Raw genomic sequence first — 16,535 nt, 5'->3', positions numbered from 1 at the left:
GCAGATAGCAGCAATCTGAGCGCATAAAAAGAGTAAATGGGTGCCACATCCCAAATGAACTAGAAAAAATTGGTTGGACAGACAAGGACTTTAAAGGCACCAAAATTTGTTAAAAAATAACAATTTTATTATTAAATGATGAAAATAATTTAATTGAATCATTTAATAATAAAATTGTTATTTTTTAACAAATTTTGGTGCCTTTTTAAAATTTAAAAGTCCTTGCCTGTCCAACCAATTTCTTTTAATGATACATTTACCTTTGGGAACATGTTACATGTTCCACCCAATTTTAGGGTTACATGTTCCCATTGCTGCAGCCACTGCCTGCCCCCTCCCTGTGGTGGCAGTAGGGGGAGAAGTACGTTTCCCCATACTAGCTGCCACTATTACACCCACACGGCCATGCCATACAGACACACAGCTCTGTGTGTCTGAATGAACTACAAGCCCCTACATCCTTAGTGGCTGTCGGCTTGTAGTTCTCAATGAACTACCTTGGCGCTGTGGTAGTTCATTGAGTCTTGAGTCTGTCTGGGAATATCGCCTTACCCGTACAGGAAGTGTGCAGGAGACCTGCATGGCATCAGTGATCTGTTGATCGCTGGTGAAATGCTTTTCCAGGCTAATGTAACAAAAAATAATAAATGCCAAGTTACCTTGTACTTTAAGTAGGTTAAGCTAAAGAAACAACACTTGTCTCCAAATCCGGAAAGGTTTCTTCACTGTAAGAGCTGTGGAAATGTGGAATAGACTCCCTCCAGAGGTGTTTCTGGCTAGCTCACTAGATTGCTTTAAAAAAGGCCTGGATTCTTTCCTAGGTGTACATAATATAAATGGGTACTAATATTTATAGATAAAGTTGATCCACGGAATATCCGAGTGCCTCTCGGGGGATCAGGAAGGAATTTTTTTTTCCCCTGCTGTAGGAAATAGGATCATGCTTTGCTGGATTTTTTTGCCTTCCTCTGGATCAACTGCAGGTATAGGATTGTGTATATGGGATTTAATGGTTGGGTTTTCATTACTGTTTTTGTTTTTTATTGGCTGAGCAAGATTGGCTTGTGTCTTTTTTTCAACCTGACTAACTATGTAACACAGGCAGGCATTGAAACCACATCCTGAACTGTCCAAAAAGGGATGTGTTTTGTTTGAGCTGTTAGTCTTTGTTTTATTTAACTATTTTTTTAGGATGCCAAGCATGTGGTATCTTCTGTATGTGTTCCAAAGCTAAATTTTTAGCAGGATTATATATATATATATATATATATATATATATATATATATATATATATATATATATATATATAGCTTTTTTGCAGCGGGAATGCGGGGAACGCAGTTCCGGCACCTCTAGCACTGAATGTATGCCATGACAAGGAGGGGTGCTGCAGGGTCTACTGATGCTGGATCTATTGATGCTGGAGGGGATCTATTCTTGGATGGTAATCTATTGTTGCTGGTGGAGGATCTTTTGATACTGTGGGTTAATTGTTGCTGGAAGGGATCTACTGTTGCTGGCTGCTAGAGGGTCTATTGATGCTGGCTGCTGGAGATCTTTTGCTGCTGCTCAGGGTCTATTGCTGCTGGGGCGGTATATTGCTGCTGGCTGTGGGGGATCTATTTTATTGCTTTTCTTGTTTTTTTTTAATAACCAAATTCCATACATTCCACTACAAAATTATACTTTGCTCTATATTCTCTAAAAGGGGCTGTACTGGAAGCTGGGTAGGGGGTGGATCCAAGTGTCGGTGCTCAGAGGTGGGTAGGGGTGGAACCAAGGGTTAGTGCTCGAAGGTGGGTAGGGGGCGGAGACACAAAGTAACTTAGGGAATTTCCTGTACCTTTTCACTGAGAGAAAAAAAGCCCTGTGTGGTATGTATGTATGTATGTATGTATATGTGTGTGTGTGTGTATATATATATATATATATATATATATATATATATATATATATATAATATATATATATATATGTAATATACTTTTAGTGATTCTGTTAAAGTTTTGAAAAAATATATATATCGAACAGACTCCAAGTGACCTCCGCTCACACAGGGGAGGTCTCTTGTAGGAAGAACGCACACACCCTTACAACTAACACGCTGTACCTAACCTAGTGAACAGGATTGAATCTTTAACCCCCTCCTTTCAATATGTCTGCTGCATTCCCTCTCTTGTAGCACCTGTGGCTTGCAGACTGATTCCCTCACATTTAAAATAATGGCTTTTTTTCCAGTTTTTCTTTGCTCGTCCTTGCCTCCCCCTCATCCACCTTTTGGTAACCTTGTGAGTACAAGCTGTGTTCTTGTACTTGTCCTTGTTTTCATTGTACACAGAAATCTGCTGCCAAGGCACTATAACTAACTATATGAAAAGGGAACAATCTGAAGAAGCACGTCCTCGGAGCCGTCCACTTAGTGCTGATGAATGAGGAGTCGCAGCCATTAAATCTTTCTTTATCTGCAGAATATCTATTTACAGTCTGGCTGGAGGCCAAATCATTGAGAAATATTTAATCATTCGAATGTTAATCAAGTTAATGCAGTGCAGCAGGGAGACCTGGAAGTCTGCACAGAGAGAAACTGTCTTATGATGCATAGTAATTTCTGCATGAATAAGAAAGGTCAGTGTCTCGATGTCTCCACCCTGCTCTGCAATGCGTACTAAGTTTTGCTAATTTTGTGACGGGGAATAGATTTTATTTCCATGACTAAGTATACAAGTCTGAGAATTTGGGTGGTTCCTTAAGCCAATACTACAGTGGGTATAGGACATATTCTCTCTCTCCCCCCCCCCCCCCTCCCTCTTTAACCATTTCTGGACCGGAAGGATTTGCCCCCTTAATGACAAGGCCATTTTTTTGCAATTCGACACTGCGTTATTTTAACTAAAGCCCCGTACACACGCAACGAATTTCCGCTGACCGGTCGTCCGTCTTTTGTCCAGAGTGGTGTCTGTTGGTTGGAATGTGCCTAGACTGCACACAAATTTTCCCGCAGGACAGAATTCTACTTCTGAAGTGATGTCATGTGTTGGATTGCTTTGTATGTGTTCTTTCATCTCTGAGCATGCCTAGTCTTGCTCATAAGATTTTTTCCCCATCGAAATCTGTACTAATGAGACGAAAATTGGACGTGTTTTGACGGTCGACAAAAATTTATATAGCCTGCACACCAGGATTTTTTCAGCCGAAAAGTCGGAGTCGGTTGTCGGAAGCACCATACTAACAAGCCGAAAATCGGCAGATCGGTCGTCGGACAAAAAATTCCCGGCCGAATTTCGACTCATGTGTACGGGGCTTTAAAATTGCGCGGTCATACAACACTGTACCAAAATAAAATTGATGTCCTTTTTCCCCCCACAAATAGAGCTTTATTTTGGTGCTATTTGATCACCTGTTACGATTTTTTTTTTCTTTGCGCTATAAGCAAAAGAGCGACAATTCTGGGAAAAAACAATATTTTTTCACATTCTGCTACATAACATTCCCCCAAAAAAAAATGTTTTAAAAATGTTCATCCTTTTAAACCAATTTGTATTCTACTACATATTTTTGATAAAACAATTTGCGATAAGCGTATTTTGATTGGTTTGCGAAAAAGTTATCGCATCTCCAAACTAGGGGAAAGATTTGTCATTTTTATTTATTTTACTAGTAATGTCGGCGATCTGCGATTTTTAGCAGGACTGTGACATTGCGGCAGACAGATCGGGCCCCTAACTGACATTTTTGACACTTTTGGGGAGACCAGTGACATTACTAAAGTAAGCAGTGCTAAAAATATGCAGTTACTGTAATAATAACATTGGCAGGGAAGGGGTTAACCTAGGGGTGATCAAAGGGTTAAGTGGGAGCTTAGGGGTGTGTTTACTAACTGTATGGGGGCGGGGCTTGTGAAATTATCACAGAGACCTGTGATCATATATAGAAGGATCACAGGCGCTCTGTGATTATTTCAGAGAGAACTGTCAGCTGTGTTTACAATAGCTGACCATCCTTCTCTCTTAGCGGGGAGCGATCGTGGGTGCATCGGCATCCCCGCTGTCTAGTGGGGGCAGTAGCACACCGCCGGCAGCGCACACTTGTCCCCCAGCACCAGGCACATGACTGACGTAGAGCTACGTCAGTTCATGCAGGAGAGCCAGTAAAACTGTGGCAGGCAGTTGGGAACAAGTTTAAAATAATCACATTTTGTGGCTTTGCAGCCTGAAATGAAGAGAGACACAGTTTTTTTGTTTTATCTAGCTGTATTTACTCAAAACATGTCAGAAAATAAAAATAAAAAACCGATACACTGAGTTGAAAAAAAGATCACCTCCTCTCCCAAAAATTACTTGTCAGGTGTAGCTAATCACCTTCTCAGTGGCACACAAAGCCATTTGACTTTCAACTGTGCTCAGCTGTGTTTTTATTTTGATTGGCTCAGCATGAGAAGAGCTCTCCTGGAGCATTTCAGGTCCCTGGTAGTACAACTGAAGCAAACAATCAACTATGGGTGGCAGGGCACTGTCCAAAGATCTTCGGGATAAAGTTGTGGGCAAGCACAAGTCAGGAGATGGATACAAAAAAATGTTCAAATGCTTGATCAATGCCTAGAAGCACATTGAAGTCTATTATTAAGAAGTGGAAACTATTTGGTGCAACACAGACCCCAAGATCAGGACGTCGCTCCAAACTGGATTAAAGAGCCAGAAGGAAACTGGTCAGAGTCAAGAGGCCTACAGTTACTTCAGCTGTCTGAAGCAGTGGCAGGAATTTAGGACGAAGAGTGGTCATTGTGTACATGGGACAACAAAATCACAAATTTTTCAAAAATGTGGCTTGTATGGGAGGTTTGCAAGAAAGCCACTCCTCAGGAAAGGCCACATACAGTCATGACTGAGCTTTGCCAAAACACCCCTTGAAGATTCTGAAGCCACATGGGAAAAGGTGTTACGGTCAGATGAGACTAAAAATTTTTTTTTTTGGCCTCGACACCGAACAGTATGTCTGTCGGAAATCCAATACAGCTCACCATCCAAATAACGCATGGAGATGGTAGTATCCCGTTACGGGGGTGTTACTCTGCATCAGGGACTGGAGCTTTTGCCAGGATAGATGGTAAAATGGATGGGGCAAAATACCGTCAAATTCTTGAGGAAAATATGCTCCCCTCTGCCAGAAAGTTGTCAATGGGAAGAAGGCTTACCTTCCAACATGACACAGACCCAAAGCACGCAGTAAAAATGACCACACAGTGGTTGAGGGAGAAACTTTAAGTCAGAGACCAGACTTAAAGTTGAATGTAAAGTCTCAATTTTTTTTTCTATTAAAATAACAAACGTGTTATACTTGCCTCCTCTGTGCAATGATTTTTGCACAGGACAGCCCAGATCCTCCTCTTCTCAGGTCATTAGCTGAAACTCCTAGCCCCTTCCTCCTGTCAAGTGTCCCCATAGAAAGCAGCTTGCTGTGGGGGCACCTGATGTGAGCTGCAGCTATGTGTATCCATTTAGACATGGCTGCCATTCAGCTAATGGAGATTGATTGACCGCAGCGGGAACCAATGGCTTCGCTGCTGTCTCAGCCAATCAGAGAGAGTCCTGGACGGCTGAGGCACTCGTGGACATCACTGGATAGAGAGTGGGCTGAGGTAAGTATTAGGGGGATCAGTTGAGCTGCTGCACACAGAAGGCTTTTTATCTTCATGCATAGACTGCATGAAGATAAAAAAACCTTCTGACTTTACAACCCTTTTAAACCCCATTGAAAATCTGTGGAATGACTTAAAGACTGCAGTCCAGAAACGGTCACCATCAAATTTTAACTGAACTTGAGCAGTTATGCAAAGAGTGGGCAAATATTGCAAAGTCTAGATGTGCAGTTAGTAGAGACATAATGTATCCCAACATACAGGCTTTGATTAAAGCAAAAGGTGGTTCAACAACATGCTGAAACAAGGGGGTGATCCCTTTTCCAACTCAGCGATTCTATTTTTTTTCCTTATATGTTGGTGTTATATCTTTCACTGAAATGTTTTCAGATGCAGTGAGAAAATACTAATAGTGTAAAGAATATTAGCGCAATAATATGTGCAAGAAAGTGAACAAATATATAGTGATACTGTAATATATATAAATATCAATGTCCAGCTGCTAACACCAACTGTGTTCTCACTTCTTAAAGCGGAGTTCCAGCCTATCCACACACTCATCTGTCCCACGGTCCAGCAATGCGCCGTCTTCTCCCTCTCTGCCCTGCGGCGCCGGCATCACTGATGAGGGCACCTGGCTGTGACAGTTTGCGGCTTCACAGCCGGGTACGCACTGCACATGCGCGAGTTGCGCTACGCGTCGTGATTGGCCGGCAATCTTCTGGGACCTCTGACATGTCCCAGAAGATTGCAGGGAGGGAGGGGGAGAGGAGAACTTCCGCTCAGGGCGCCGCGGCGCTCCGAGCGGAAGAGGGAGCGGGTACCTAGTTTTAACAAAAAAAAAAATGACATGCCAAATGTGGCATGTCAGGGGGTTAGAACTACCTAAAGCAGAACTTTAGGTAGTTTTGGGGGGAACTCCGCTTTAATAAATATTAAAAGAAACCAAAAAGTGCTGCACCAGACAAATCTGAAATAAATATCTAAAAATGACAATCAAAAACAATAAATCGCCAAAAAATTAGCAATAAATATTAAATGTGTTATAAATGTCAGACAATATGAATGAAACCCATGTGAATAGCGATAATCAAGTCCCAGATAATCAAGACTGTATCCAATAATCCAATAATCGACACCTTGGTGATCGTGCTTCTTAATTCACCACCAGAAAATATAGCCTCTCACCTTACAATCTGACCCAGGAATTACCGAGGGTCAGATTCAGCTGTCACACTGGGGAGAGCGACCGAATCCAGGAGCCGGTTTCATTCATTCATAAGCACATTCCAAGAGCGAATACAAAGAAAACCTAATGCTCTCTGCTGGATTATTTAAATAATTGATTAAAGTAAATGACTTACACGGCCAGCACTCAATAGTGCATGACAAGCGCAATTCTACAAACAGTCAGGAGAGGATGTGACATTTGACATGCAGGCTCCACCCCCTTCATAGGGTGTCTCTTGAGCATTTATGTTACAAGATTTCTTTATTGGAGTCTCTGGCCATGACATTTTAAGTTTGACTTCTTTTGGTCCTTGAAATTCTCCAAGGAAAATCCAACAGTAAATGAGCGTCACTTGTGATAGTGGTGACAGGTTATCGGACTTAGGAAATATCGCGGTATAAGAAATACTGGTATGATTTAGGCTGCTGTAGCATTTGCCCAGACGTGAAAGTGTTTAATAGACTAACCCTTTAGTGTCTGTAGTTAGGTCAGGTTTTCAGCTGTTTAATTGCAGTGCTAGATCAAAGGTAAATCTTCTTTGCTCTTTACCTTGTAATTCTTCTTTTTTCAGCCTCTGGTGGTGAAACCTGACCAACTTATCAAACGTCGTGGGAAGCTGGGACTTGTAGGAGTTAACTTAAATTTGGACCAAGTAAAGAGTTGGCTGAAGCAACGTTTGGGACATGAAACTGTAGTAAGTGTCTATATGTCTGTACAGATTTGCTAGCTATGAGGCATGTATTTGATGTGTGTGTTTTATACACAGTTTGAATATGTAGGGTGTCGATTGCAACAAATTAGTATTTATTTTTAAAGCGCAAATTCACCTTTTTCCAAAAAATGAAAAGGTGATCTAACATCCTACATCCTCCCCACACCCCTGGTCCCTGCTGTACTTACCTCCTTGGGTGATTAGCGGTCAGTGCCCAGTGCAGAGGTTTGGGGATTTTAAAGGTCTGTTCTTCCCCTCCTTTCCTTGGGGCCATATAGAATAGGTTTCACTGTTTTTGCCTGGGGACTGAACAAGAGAAAATGAACAGATTCTTCCATCCATGCTTGACATGATGGAGGACTCTCCTCTACTGACTATTGTATTCAGACACCCACAGTTTTTAGAAAACCCAAACAGCAACTGACAGGATGCTGTTATTATTTGCCAATACTTTGCTACCGAGCCAAGCTAATTTTTTTAATTTGGCTTTTGTCAAGTCTGGTGGTTCCAGCAGGGCATTTTAGCAGGAATTAGCCCAAATTTGAGCCATGTATGGTCAGCTTTTGGCTGAGTTGGTGTGTGATGACATCCTAATCATGGTAATCCCAGTAAAAATAGTAATCCCATTTTTGAAGTGTAAACCCAAAATCTAATTTCCAGTATGTCTACCATCATGCATAGGTGGCAGCCCTTGTTGGACCGCTGAAAAGATGGATCTCTTTATAGAGAGCTGTAGAGCACCAGATGACTAGACCTTTTTATATGTTAATACCATGCCGCAAGGGTTGCGTTTGGTGGTAATACTGCCTGCCAAATGCGACGGGGGGTATAATAAATTGCTGTTGCCAGGGAGCAAAGCTGCAGCATGTGTACACTTCTGAGTGGCTGCATGTTTTCTTTTAGGTGGGTGGTAATGGGCGATAAAATTGTGGCTCTACCATCTTCCTTTATTGTGCCTAGTGAACAAGGCATTGAGGAATACAGTTTAGCACACAGAGCCTGAGGCTTAGGCTGCATTCACATGTCAGTGTATTGATCGTGGGTAGAATCGCCGCGATTCCGCCCGTGATCCGTAAATCATTGCAAATCGCGGGACGCCTGTGCGTTGCCCGTGATTTGCAATAGCACCCCAAACGCTGTGCAATGTTGCCGCGATTTCCGCCTGCCGAATCGCGGTAACATCGCGCAAAAAAAAATCGCGGGACGCATTACGCTCCAAAGCTCTTGTACTTTTTTGGGCGTAATGCGTCCCGCGATTTTTTTTTTTTTGCGCGATGTTACTGCGATTCGGCAGGCGGAAATCGTGGCAACATCACACAGCATTTGGGGTGCTATTGCAAATCACGGGCAACACACCGGCGATTCTGCCCGCTATCAATACGCTGACATGTGAATGCAGCCTTAGATTTTTTTTTTTTTTTGTGCAATTTTATGACTTCATTTTACAATTGGACAAATGCATGACCTTGATTCCTCTGTTATCTAGCCTGTCGTTCGCACCATATCCGCATAAAAACGTATGGAAAAAAACGCACAGATTTGACTAGAGTATTCTTTTTAGACTCCCTCAACCTGATCCAGACAAGACATGTTGATTATGTTTCTGGGCTTACTCTTTATCTTTGTAAAAGCCATGCCTTACCTCTCCAGGGGTTACTTAATTTTTAAATTAATTTTAAAATATTTTCCCTGTCAAGCTGACTGTAATTCCATCTCGCTTCTCTCCCCTGCCTGAGCTTAGCGCTGATAACAGATACTCGAAAAAAGCTGCCATATAAGGCTACAGTCACATGGACGTAACCCATTCGTAAAAAATGTACTGATCGTAAGGCAAAGAACAAAAGCTTCTGCATAAAAGATCACTAAATCGATCCATTTGTTAATACGTAAAAATTGTGCCTTTCTTGTGCCACGTGTTTACACCTGTATCCAGCTTCAGGTTTTTGGATTTGGTGTAACAGGTCTGAAGGCAATGCATGTTTGCACAACTATGCCAATGTCTCCATTGACATTAAATGCAGCATCTTGTTTCATATATCATCTAAATAGGTTGCTGTCAGGGTATCTTGTAAGAAAAGCAATGGGCTCGTTCAATGAAATATTTACCCCTGTTTAGCAGATGAACAGAATGTCGGCTATCAGCTCTGAGCTCAGGCTGGAGATATGCACTCCAATGTGAATGCCTTACAGCTTGACACCTCTGATTAGGAGAGAATACAACTAAATAACAGCACCATGGCTATCGTGATCAATCTGGCTACACCATTAGGCCCCTTTCACACACTCCGTCCGTCGGTCGGAGTCCGTTTTTCTCAGCGGGGGATCGGTCCGACAATGGACCCAACACCTTACTACTTCATAACAAAGGTTTAGAAAAATTGGTTTTACATACAGATTTAGTGGAGATTCAGATTCTTACAGATGCCCATTCCTGATGGATTTTCCAATATTCTTTTATATGTTTTGTCTAGTCCCTTTCCACTGTATTCTACTCGTTTATTTATATTGCAGATCTAGTGCTAGTTATCATTTTTAGAACAATAATCAATTAACTGACGGTTAAAGGAAAATGTTCTAGCTAGTTGGCAAACGACAAATGTAAAAATGGAGTATATTTTACTAGGGATCGACTGATTATCGGGGGCCGATATTCACCTTTTTTTTTTTTTTTAAAGTATCGGTAATCGGTATCGGTCTCAAACTTGCCGATGTTATCGATATTGGTCTCGCCCTGCCATGACGGCCATCTTTTTAGGGCCCACTATGTCATCGGCCCAGGTAGAATAAGCCAGGACATAGAAGGTTTTGCACTGAAAGCCCAGTGCGAGGAGGCCTCTGCGCACAGGGACTGTAAAAGTTCTGCCAGTCTGACTGAGTCCTGGCTTCTACCCAGGAAGGGCAAAGGCCGTCGCCTCTCTCACTTCAGGACAGTGCACACCACGGAAAGGCTGGGCCAGTGAGGACATGCCAGCCACCCAGGGCAGGGTGCCTGCCAGCCACCCAGGGCAGGGTGCCTGCCAGCCACCCAGAGCAGGGTGCCAGCCACCCAGAGCAGGGTGCCAGCCACCCAGAGCAGGGTGCCTGCCAGCCAGCCACCCAGAGCAGGGTGCATGCCAGCCAGCCAGCCACCCAGAGCAGGGTGCCTGCCAGCCAGCCAGCCACCCAGAGCAGGGTGCATGCCAGCCAGCCAGAGCAGGGTGCATGCCAGCCAGCCACCCAGGGCAGGGTGCCAGCCAGCTTTAAAATGTACAGAATATCGGTACCTGTTATCGACTATCAGCCTGAAAGGCAGCCAAAAAAATCAGTATCGGTCAGATATCATAGGATACAGATACCGTTAGAAGGATAGCTCTATCTTTCCCATAATTTTGTTTTTACAGGATGAGCATTTTATGGAAACTCAATGTGCCGATTGTTTGCCTATAGTGGATCTGTATACAGTTCACATAAAGATCTTGGTATTTTTCCACCCTGAACACCAATATTAATATGTGTCTGTATTACGTGGGTCTGCTTGTTTTGAGCTGTCAAAGCATCCAATTAACAGGATGTATTCCTGGTCTGTGATTTTTGTGCCGGAAGATTGATTGGCTGCCTGCTGTCAGAACACGGTGTGAGATTTAGTGCTCTTGACTAGGGAAAAAAACAGTGACCTGATCTGAATTTTAAATGTAAGATGCTTCTCTGTATTAACCATGTAGAAAAACAATTTCTCCAGAATTTTTATTATACTTTACTTAACATTGCAGTGCCATTGATCATCAATCTGGTGTCTGAGCTGTCACTGCAGATTGCTGATCGTAGGTGGCTGAGGCATTCCCCACCCTGCAGCTGCACCTGTACGAGAGGCGTATATACGCACCGCTGTGGGGTGCGGAACGTCTTGGCTGCCCATGTCATTGGTCTGCAGTGACAGCATCCTGACAAGATAACTCAGGTGGGTTTGGACTAGTATCTGAATGAACTCATCCCTGCAAGGCACCTACCTTCATTATAGGGACCTTTCACCAACTTAAAAATATTACATGTAAAAGCACAGAAAAATATTTGCATAGTTTACTTGCAGCTTTTTTAAATTTCCCTAAACCAATTTTTATTAACTTGCAATGTGTCTCTGAACTTGCTAGCAAAGTTGACTAGTCGGTTCCCAGGCACTTCCCCCTCCAGGGTAGTACGATATATTGTCACTGGAGTGACCGCTTTAAATCTGCTGGGGCTGCTGACATCCACATCCAAGATGATTGCGCACCGCAGCAATCTTAGAACATTTAGATGTGTGAACAAGGGAGGCTTTTATAGGTAAATAACCGGCATAAAGTACATTTAAATGCACATAATCGTATATGAAGGTTGCGGATGAAAGGAATGATCTGTTGACAGTGTCTCTTTATAAATACTGAGGAAAGCACTTATAGTACCTTCAATTAAAGGAACCTTAAAGCCTAAGTGCAGCCAAAATCGCAAACAGAAAAATCAGCACAAGGGACATAGCAATCAGTAGGATTTGTCTCTTGTGCTGATTCTTCTTCTGTTAGTGAAACTCTTCCTCTGTCCTGTCCTACTCACTTCTCCCCACTCCAGTGGAGCTGGGGAGGGGGGTCTACGTTTGTCCTTTTCTGCCCAGCTCCGCTACTCCATAGAAGCTGTAATACAGAATGAAAGAGAATTTAGAAATGGAGGGTGGACGGATGATTGATCAATTTTAGTTCATAGACGCTGTCGTGTGGCTTCTATGAATGGCAGAGCTGGGCAGAAAGTGCAGGTATAGTCTGGCACACTTGATGAGGGCTTGTGACCTATTACTAGTTGTATTCTACTCCACTATACTGGGGAGAAGATGACGGGATGGACGAAGATTTTCACTAAGGCAGGCCACGGGTTTCCGGAAAAAAAAAAATCACTCGATTGCTTCATCAACACAGTCCGTGTTGATGGGAGAATTCCTTCCGGGGAGCAGTGATGTGCATGGGGGGACCCTTCCTTGATGGGAGAACAGTGATTCTTGCTAGCGACTATAGCCGTTGGCAGTAATTGCATGGCAAAAATCTGATCAAATTGTGTACGTTCAATCTACCCATAGATTGTTTGAATCTTTACCAGTCCTTGCTATTGCTGTATATGGCTGGCTTAACAGAAGAGGAATTGACACAGAGGACACATCCTACTGACTGTAAATTATCTCCCTTGTGCTGATGTTTCTCTATATGATTTTGGCTGCACTTAGACTTTAAAGAGAAATGACGTCACCCATTGCTGACTTTGTTTAAAATTGTATTTCCAACAATTCTTACTTTTACTGCTGATTGTGTGGCTGCCATGGAAAAAGATTGTGACCATTAAAGTGTTGGGGGCAACTAATCTACCTACAGTATCTTACAAAAGTGAGTACACCCCTCACATTTTTGTATATATTTTATTCTATTTTTTCATGTGACAACACTTTAGAAATTAGGGATGCACCGATCCGATATTCGGATCGGATATCGGCCCCTATACGGGCAAAATAGCTGGATCAGGGGATCGGTAAAATGAACAGATCCACGGGCCGATCCGGTTTTGCTCTTTATAGCTTGGGAGGGAGCAGAGAACAGGTGTCAAAGGGAAAAAAAAAAGAGCCTCCTGCAAATGACTTTCAACTCTCCCAGTTAAGTAAACACAATGATTACAATGTATCTTTTCGTTCCGTCTGCCGGAGGAGGGAAGTTTAACCTCTTAAAGAGTAAACCCATGACATTTTTTTTAGATTTTGAATGCACAATGTTATAAGGTATCTGCCGATACCGATCAGGAAGTATTATTTTGTTTTAAGCTCACAAAACAGTACTTCCGGATCGGACTCGGGTTCGGCGATTTCACAAAGCAAAAGATCGGTATCGGGACCAAAAAAGTTGGATCAGTGCATCCCTATTAGAAATTATACTTTGCTACAATGTAAAGTAGTGAGTGTACAGCTTGTATAACAGTGTCAATTTGCTGTCCCCTCAAAATAACTCAACACACAGCCTTTAATGTCTAAACAGCTGGCAACAAAAGTGGGTACACCCCTAAGTGAAAATGTCCAAATTGGCCCCAATTAGCCATTTTCCCTCCTTGGTGTCATGTGACTCGTTAGTGTTACAAGGTCTCAGGTGTGAATGGGGAGCAGGTGTGTTAAATTTGGTGTTATCGCTCTCACTCTATCATACTGGTCACTGGAAGTTCAAAATGGCACCTCATGGCAAATAACTCTCTGGGGGTCTGAAAAAAGAATTGTTGCTCTACATAAAGATGGCCTAGGCTATAAGATATATGCTTCATCCCAGCATAATGTTGCTTGGTTGTTGCACAGGATATTTATTATTTTCTCAATCCTATTTTGCAGATAGCCAAAGCAAGAGGAATTTTGAAGAATTTCTTGATCGAGCCATTTGTTCCTCATAGACAGGTAAGCTTAAAATTGTGGAAAGTAGAGTTGTGTTTTTTTTTTTTATTCTTTGTATTCTTGTTCCTTTGGCAAAAAAAAAAAAATTTCTTCTGCCTACTTCCATGTTTCATTTATTTATACTGTACAACCAAAGCTAGGTGAAGTCCTAATAATGTGAAGTTTATTGGCCAGGTCAGCAAGGATACTAAAGGTGGATATATACATAACCCGTGGGCTAAACTAAAATGAACTAAGATTATACAGTGTGGATAGAGGAATCTCCTGCTGCAGCGATTGCGTTTTATTCGCTAGCGGGGTCTGAGCTCCTGCTGCACGCAAAAAAAACAAGTATGAAGATGGGACTATAGAAGTGCTGAAAACACACCTCTCAGAATCAATACCAATACATCTATAAGGATAAAATGAATTTTATTACAAATAGAATATTAAAAAAGACAATTTGGGGAATGTAATCTCATTAAAATTAAGAAATTGTATCCACACATAATCTCCAAGTGGTATACTCCTGAAGATAGAGGTCCTTCCCTATGTGTATACCATATATGCATATAATAATGTCCTATCCATATCAATGCTATAATGAAACGCATGTCAGAGCAGGAAGGATGACTCATTCCAGGGCATTTCGCCTGGTCGGCTTCTTCAAGGGTTCAGGGGGTGCGTGGTTAGAAAGATATCAGTGTGAAAAACAGGTTATATCAGGAGTATCCAAGAGGTACACATATACTGCTCAAAAAAAAAAATGAAAGGAACACTTTGAAAACACATCAGATCTCAAGGGGAAAAATATGCTGGATATCTATACTGATATGGACTGGGTAATGTGTTCGGAAGGAAAGGATGTCACATTGTTTAATGGAAATGAAAATTATCAACCTACAGAGGGCTGAACTTAAAGACACCCGAAAATCAAAGTGAAAAAAGGATGCAGCAGGCTAGTCCATTTTGCTGAAATTTTATTGTAGCAACTCAAAATGGTACTCAGTAGTTTGTATGGCCCCCACGTGCTTGAATGCATGTCTGGCAATGTAGGGGCATGCTCTTTTCGAGACGACAGATGGTGTCCTGGGGTATTTCCTTCCAGATCTGAACCCAGGCATCCTTGAGCTCCTGAACAGACTGAGGTGCAACTTGGTGGCGTCAGATGGACCAAAACAATGTCCCAGAGGTGTTCTACAGGCGAGCATTGGGGCTGTTAAATGGTATCAATTCCTTCATCCTCAAGGAACTGGCTGCATACTCTCACCACATGCGGCCGAGCATTGTCGTGCACCAGGAGGAACCCAGGACCCACTGCACCAGCGTAGGGTCTGACAATGGGTCCAAAGATTTCATCCCAATACCTAATGGCAATCAGGGTGGCATTGTCTCGCCTGTAGAGGTCTGCGCATCCCTCCATGGATATGCCTCCCCAGACCATCACTGACCCACCACCAAACCGGTCATGCTGAACAATATTACAGTCAGCATAACGTTCTCCACAGCTTCTCTAGACCCTTTAACGTCTGTCACACCTGCCCTCATCTGTGAAAAGCACAGGGTGCCAGTGGCGGACCTGCCAATTCTGGTGTTCAATGGCAAATGCCAATTGAGCTCCACAGTGCCAGACAGTGAGCACAGGGCCCACTAGAGTAAATTGGGCCCTCAGACCACCCACATGAAGTCTGTTTGTGATTGTTTGGTCAGCGACATTCACACCAGTGGCCTACTGGAGGTAATTTTGTAGAGCTCTGGCAATGCTCATCTTGTTCCTCCCTGCACAAAGGAGCAGATACCAGTCTTGCTGATGGGTTAAGCACCTTCTTTGGCCCTGTCCAGCTCTCCTAGAGTAACTGCCTGTCTCCTGGAATCTCCTCCATGCTCTTGAGACTGTGCTGGGAGACAAACAAACCTTCTGGCAATGGCACATATTGATGTGCCTCCTGGAGGAGTTGGAATGCCTGTGCAACCTCTATAGCAGTGGTCCTCAACCCTGGTCCTCAGGGCCCACTAACAGGCCAGGTTTGCAAGATAACTGAAATACATCCCAGGTGATATTTGCTGCTCAGTGATTGCAGTATTCTAGTCTGCATCTCCCCAAGGTAATACTTAAAATCTGGCCTGTTAGTGGGCCCTGAGGACCGGAGTTGAGGACCACTGCTCTATAGGGTCCAGGCATCTCCTTATGCTACCAGTAGTGACACTGACCCTAGCCAAATGCAAAACTAGTGAAAAACAGTCAGAAAATGTGGCCTCCCATCTGTAAAACCATTCTGTTCTGGAGGTCATCTCATTGTTGCTCATCGAGTGCTCTTGTTTATTTTATTAGCACCAAAACAGCTGAAACTGAATAACAACTACCTCTGCTACCTAACTGACCAGATCAATAACCCAGGAGTGTAATTGACTTGATGCTGTACTCTGTATAAAAAGTGTTCCTTTAATTTTTGTGAGAAATGTAGGTTTCCCTCAAGTACAGCTATACAAATTGCACAGGTACAGACAGACAGACCAGAGAGCCCCAACCTTAGGCTTGCGAGTAGGTCGTGCTAT

At 42.8% G+C, this 16,535-nt stretch overlaps 1 protein-coding gene across 1 annotated transcript in view; it reads left to right on the top strand.

The window, feature by feature from the left end:
- ACLY (ATP citrate lyase) overlaps positions 1-16,535 on the top strand; it is a 139,662-nt gene that overhangs the window by 29,887 nt on the left and 93,240 nt on the right. Inside the window, exons 3-4 of the mRNA XM_082271448.1 lie at positions 7,439-7,561; positions 13,941-14,003. Coding sequence (XP_082127574.1) covers positions 7,439-7,561; positions 13,941-14,003 — 186 coding nt within the window. The remainder of the gene's footprint in view (positions 1-7,438; positions 7,562-13,940; positions 14,004-16,535) is intronic.

The sequence above is a fragment of the Pelophylax lessonae genome, assembly GCF_965119305.1.
Source record: "Pelophylax lessonae genome assembly, chromosome: 11".
NCBI classification, from domain to species: Eukaryota; Metazoa; Chordata; class Amphibia; order Anura; family Ranidae; genus Pelophylax; species Pelophylax lessonae.
The sequence above is the reverse complement of the archived record's forward strand: the minus strand, read 5'-3'. Positions and strand labels throughout refer to the sequence as shown.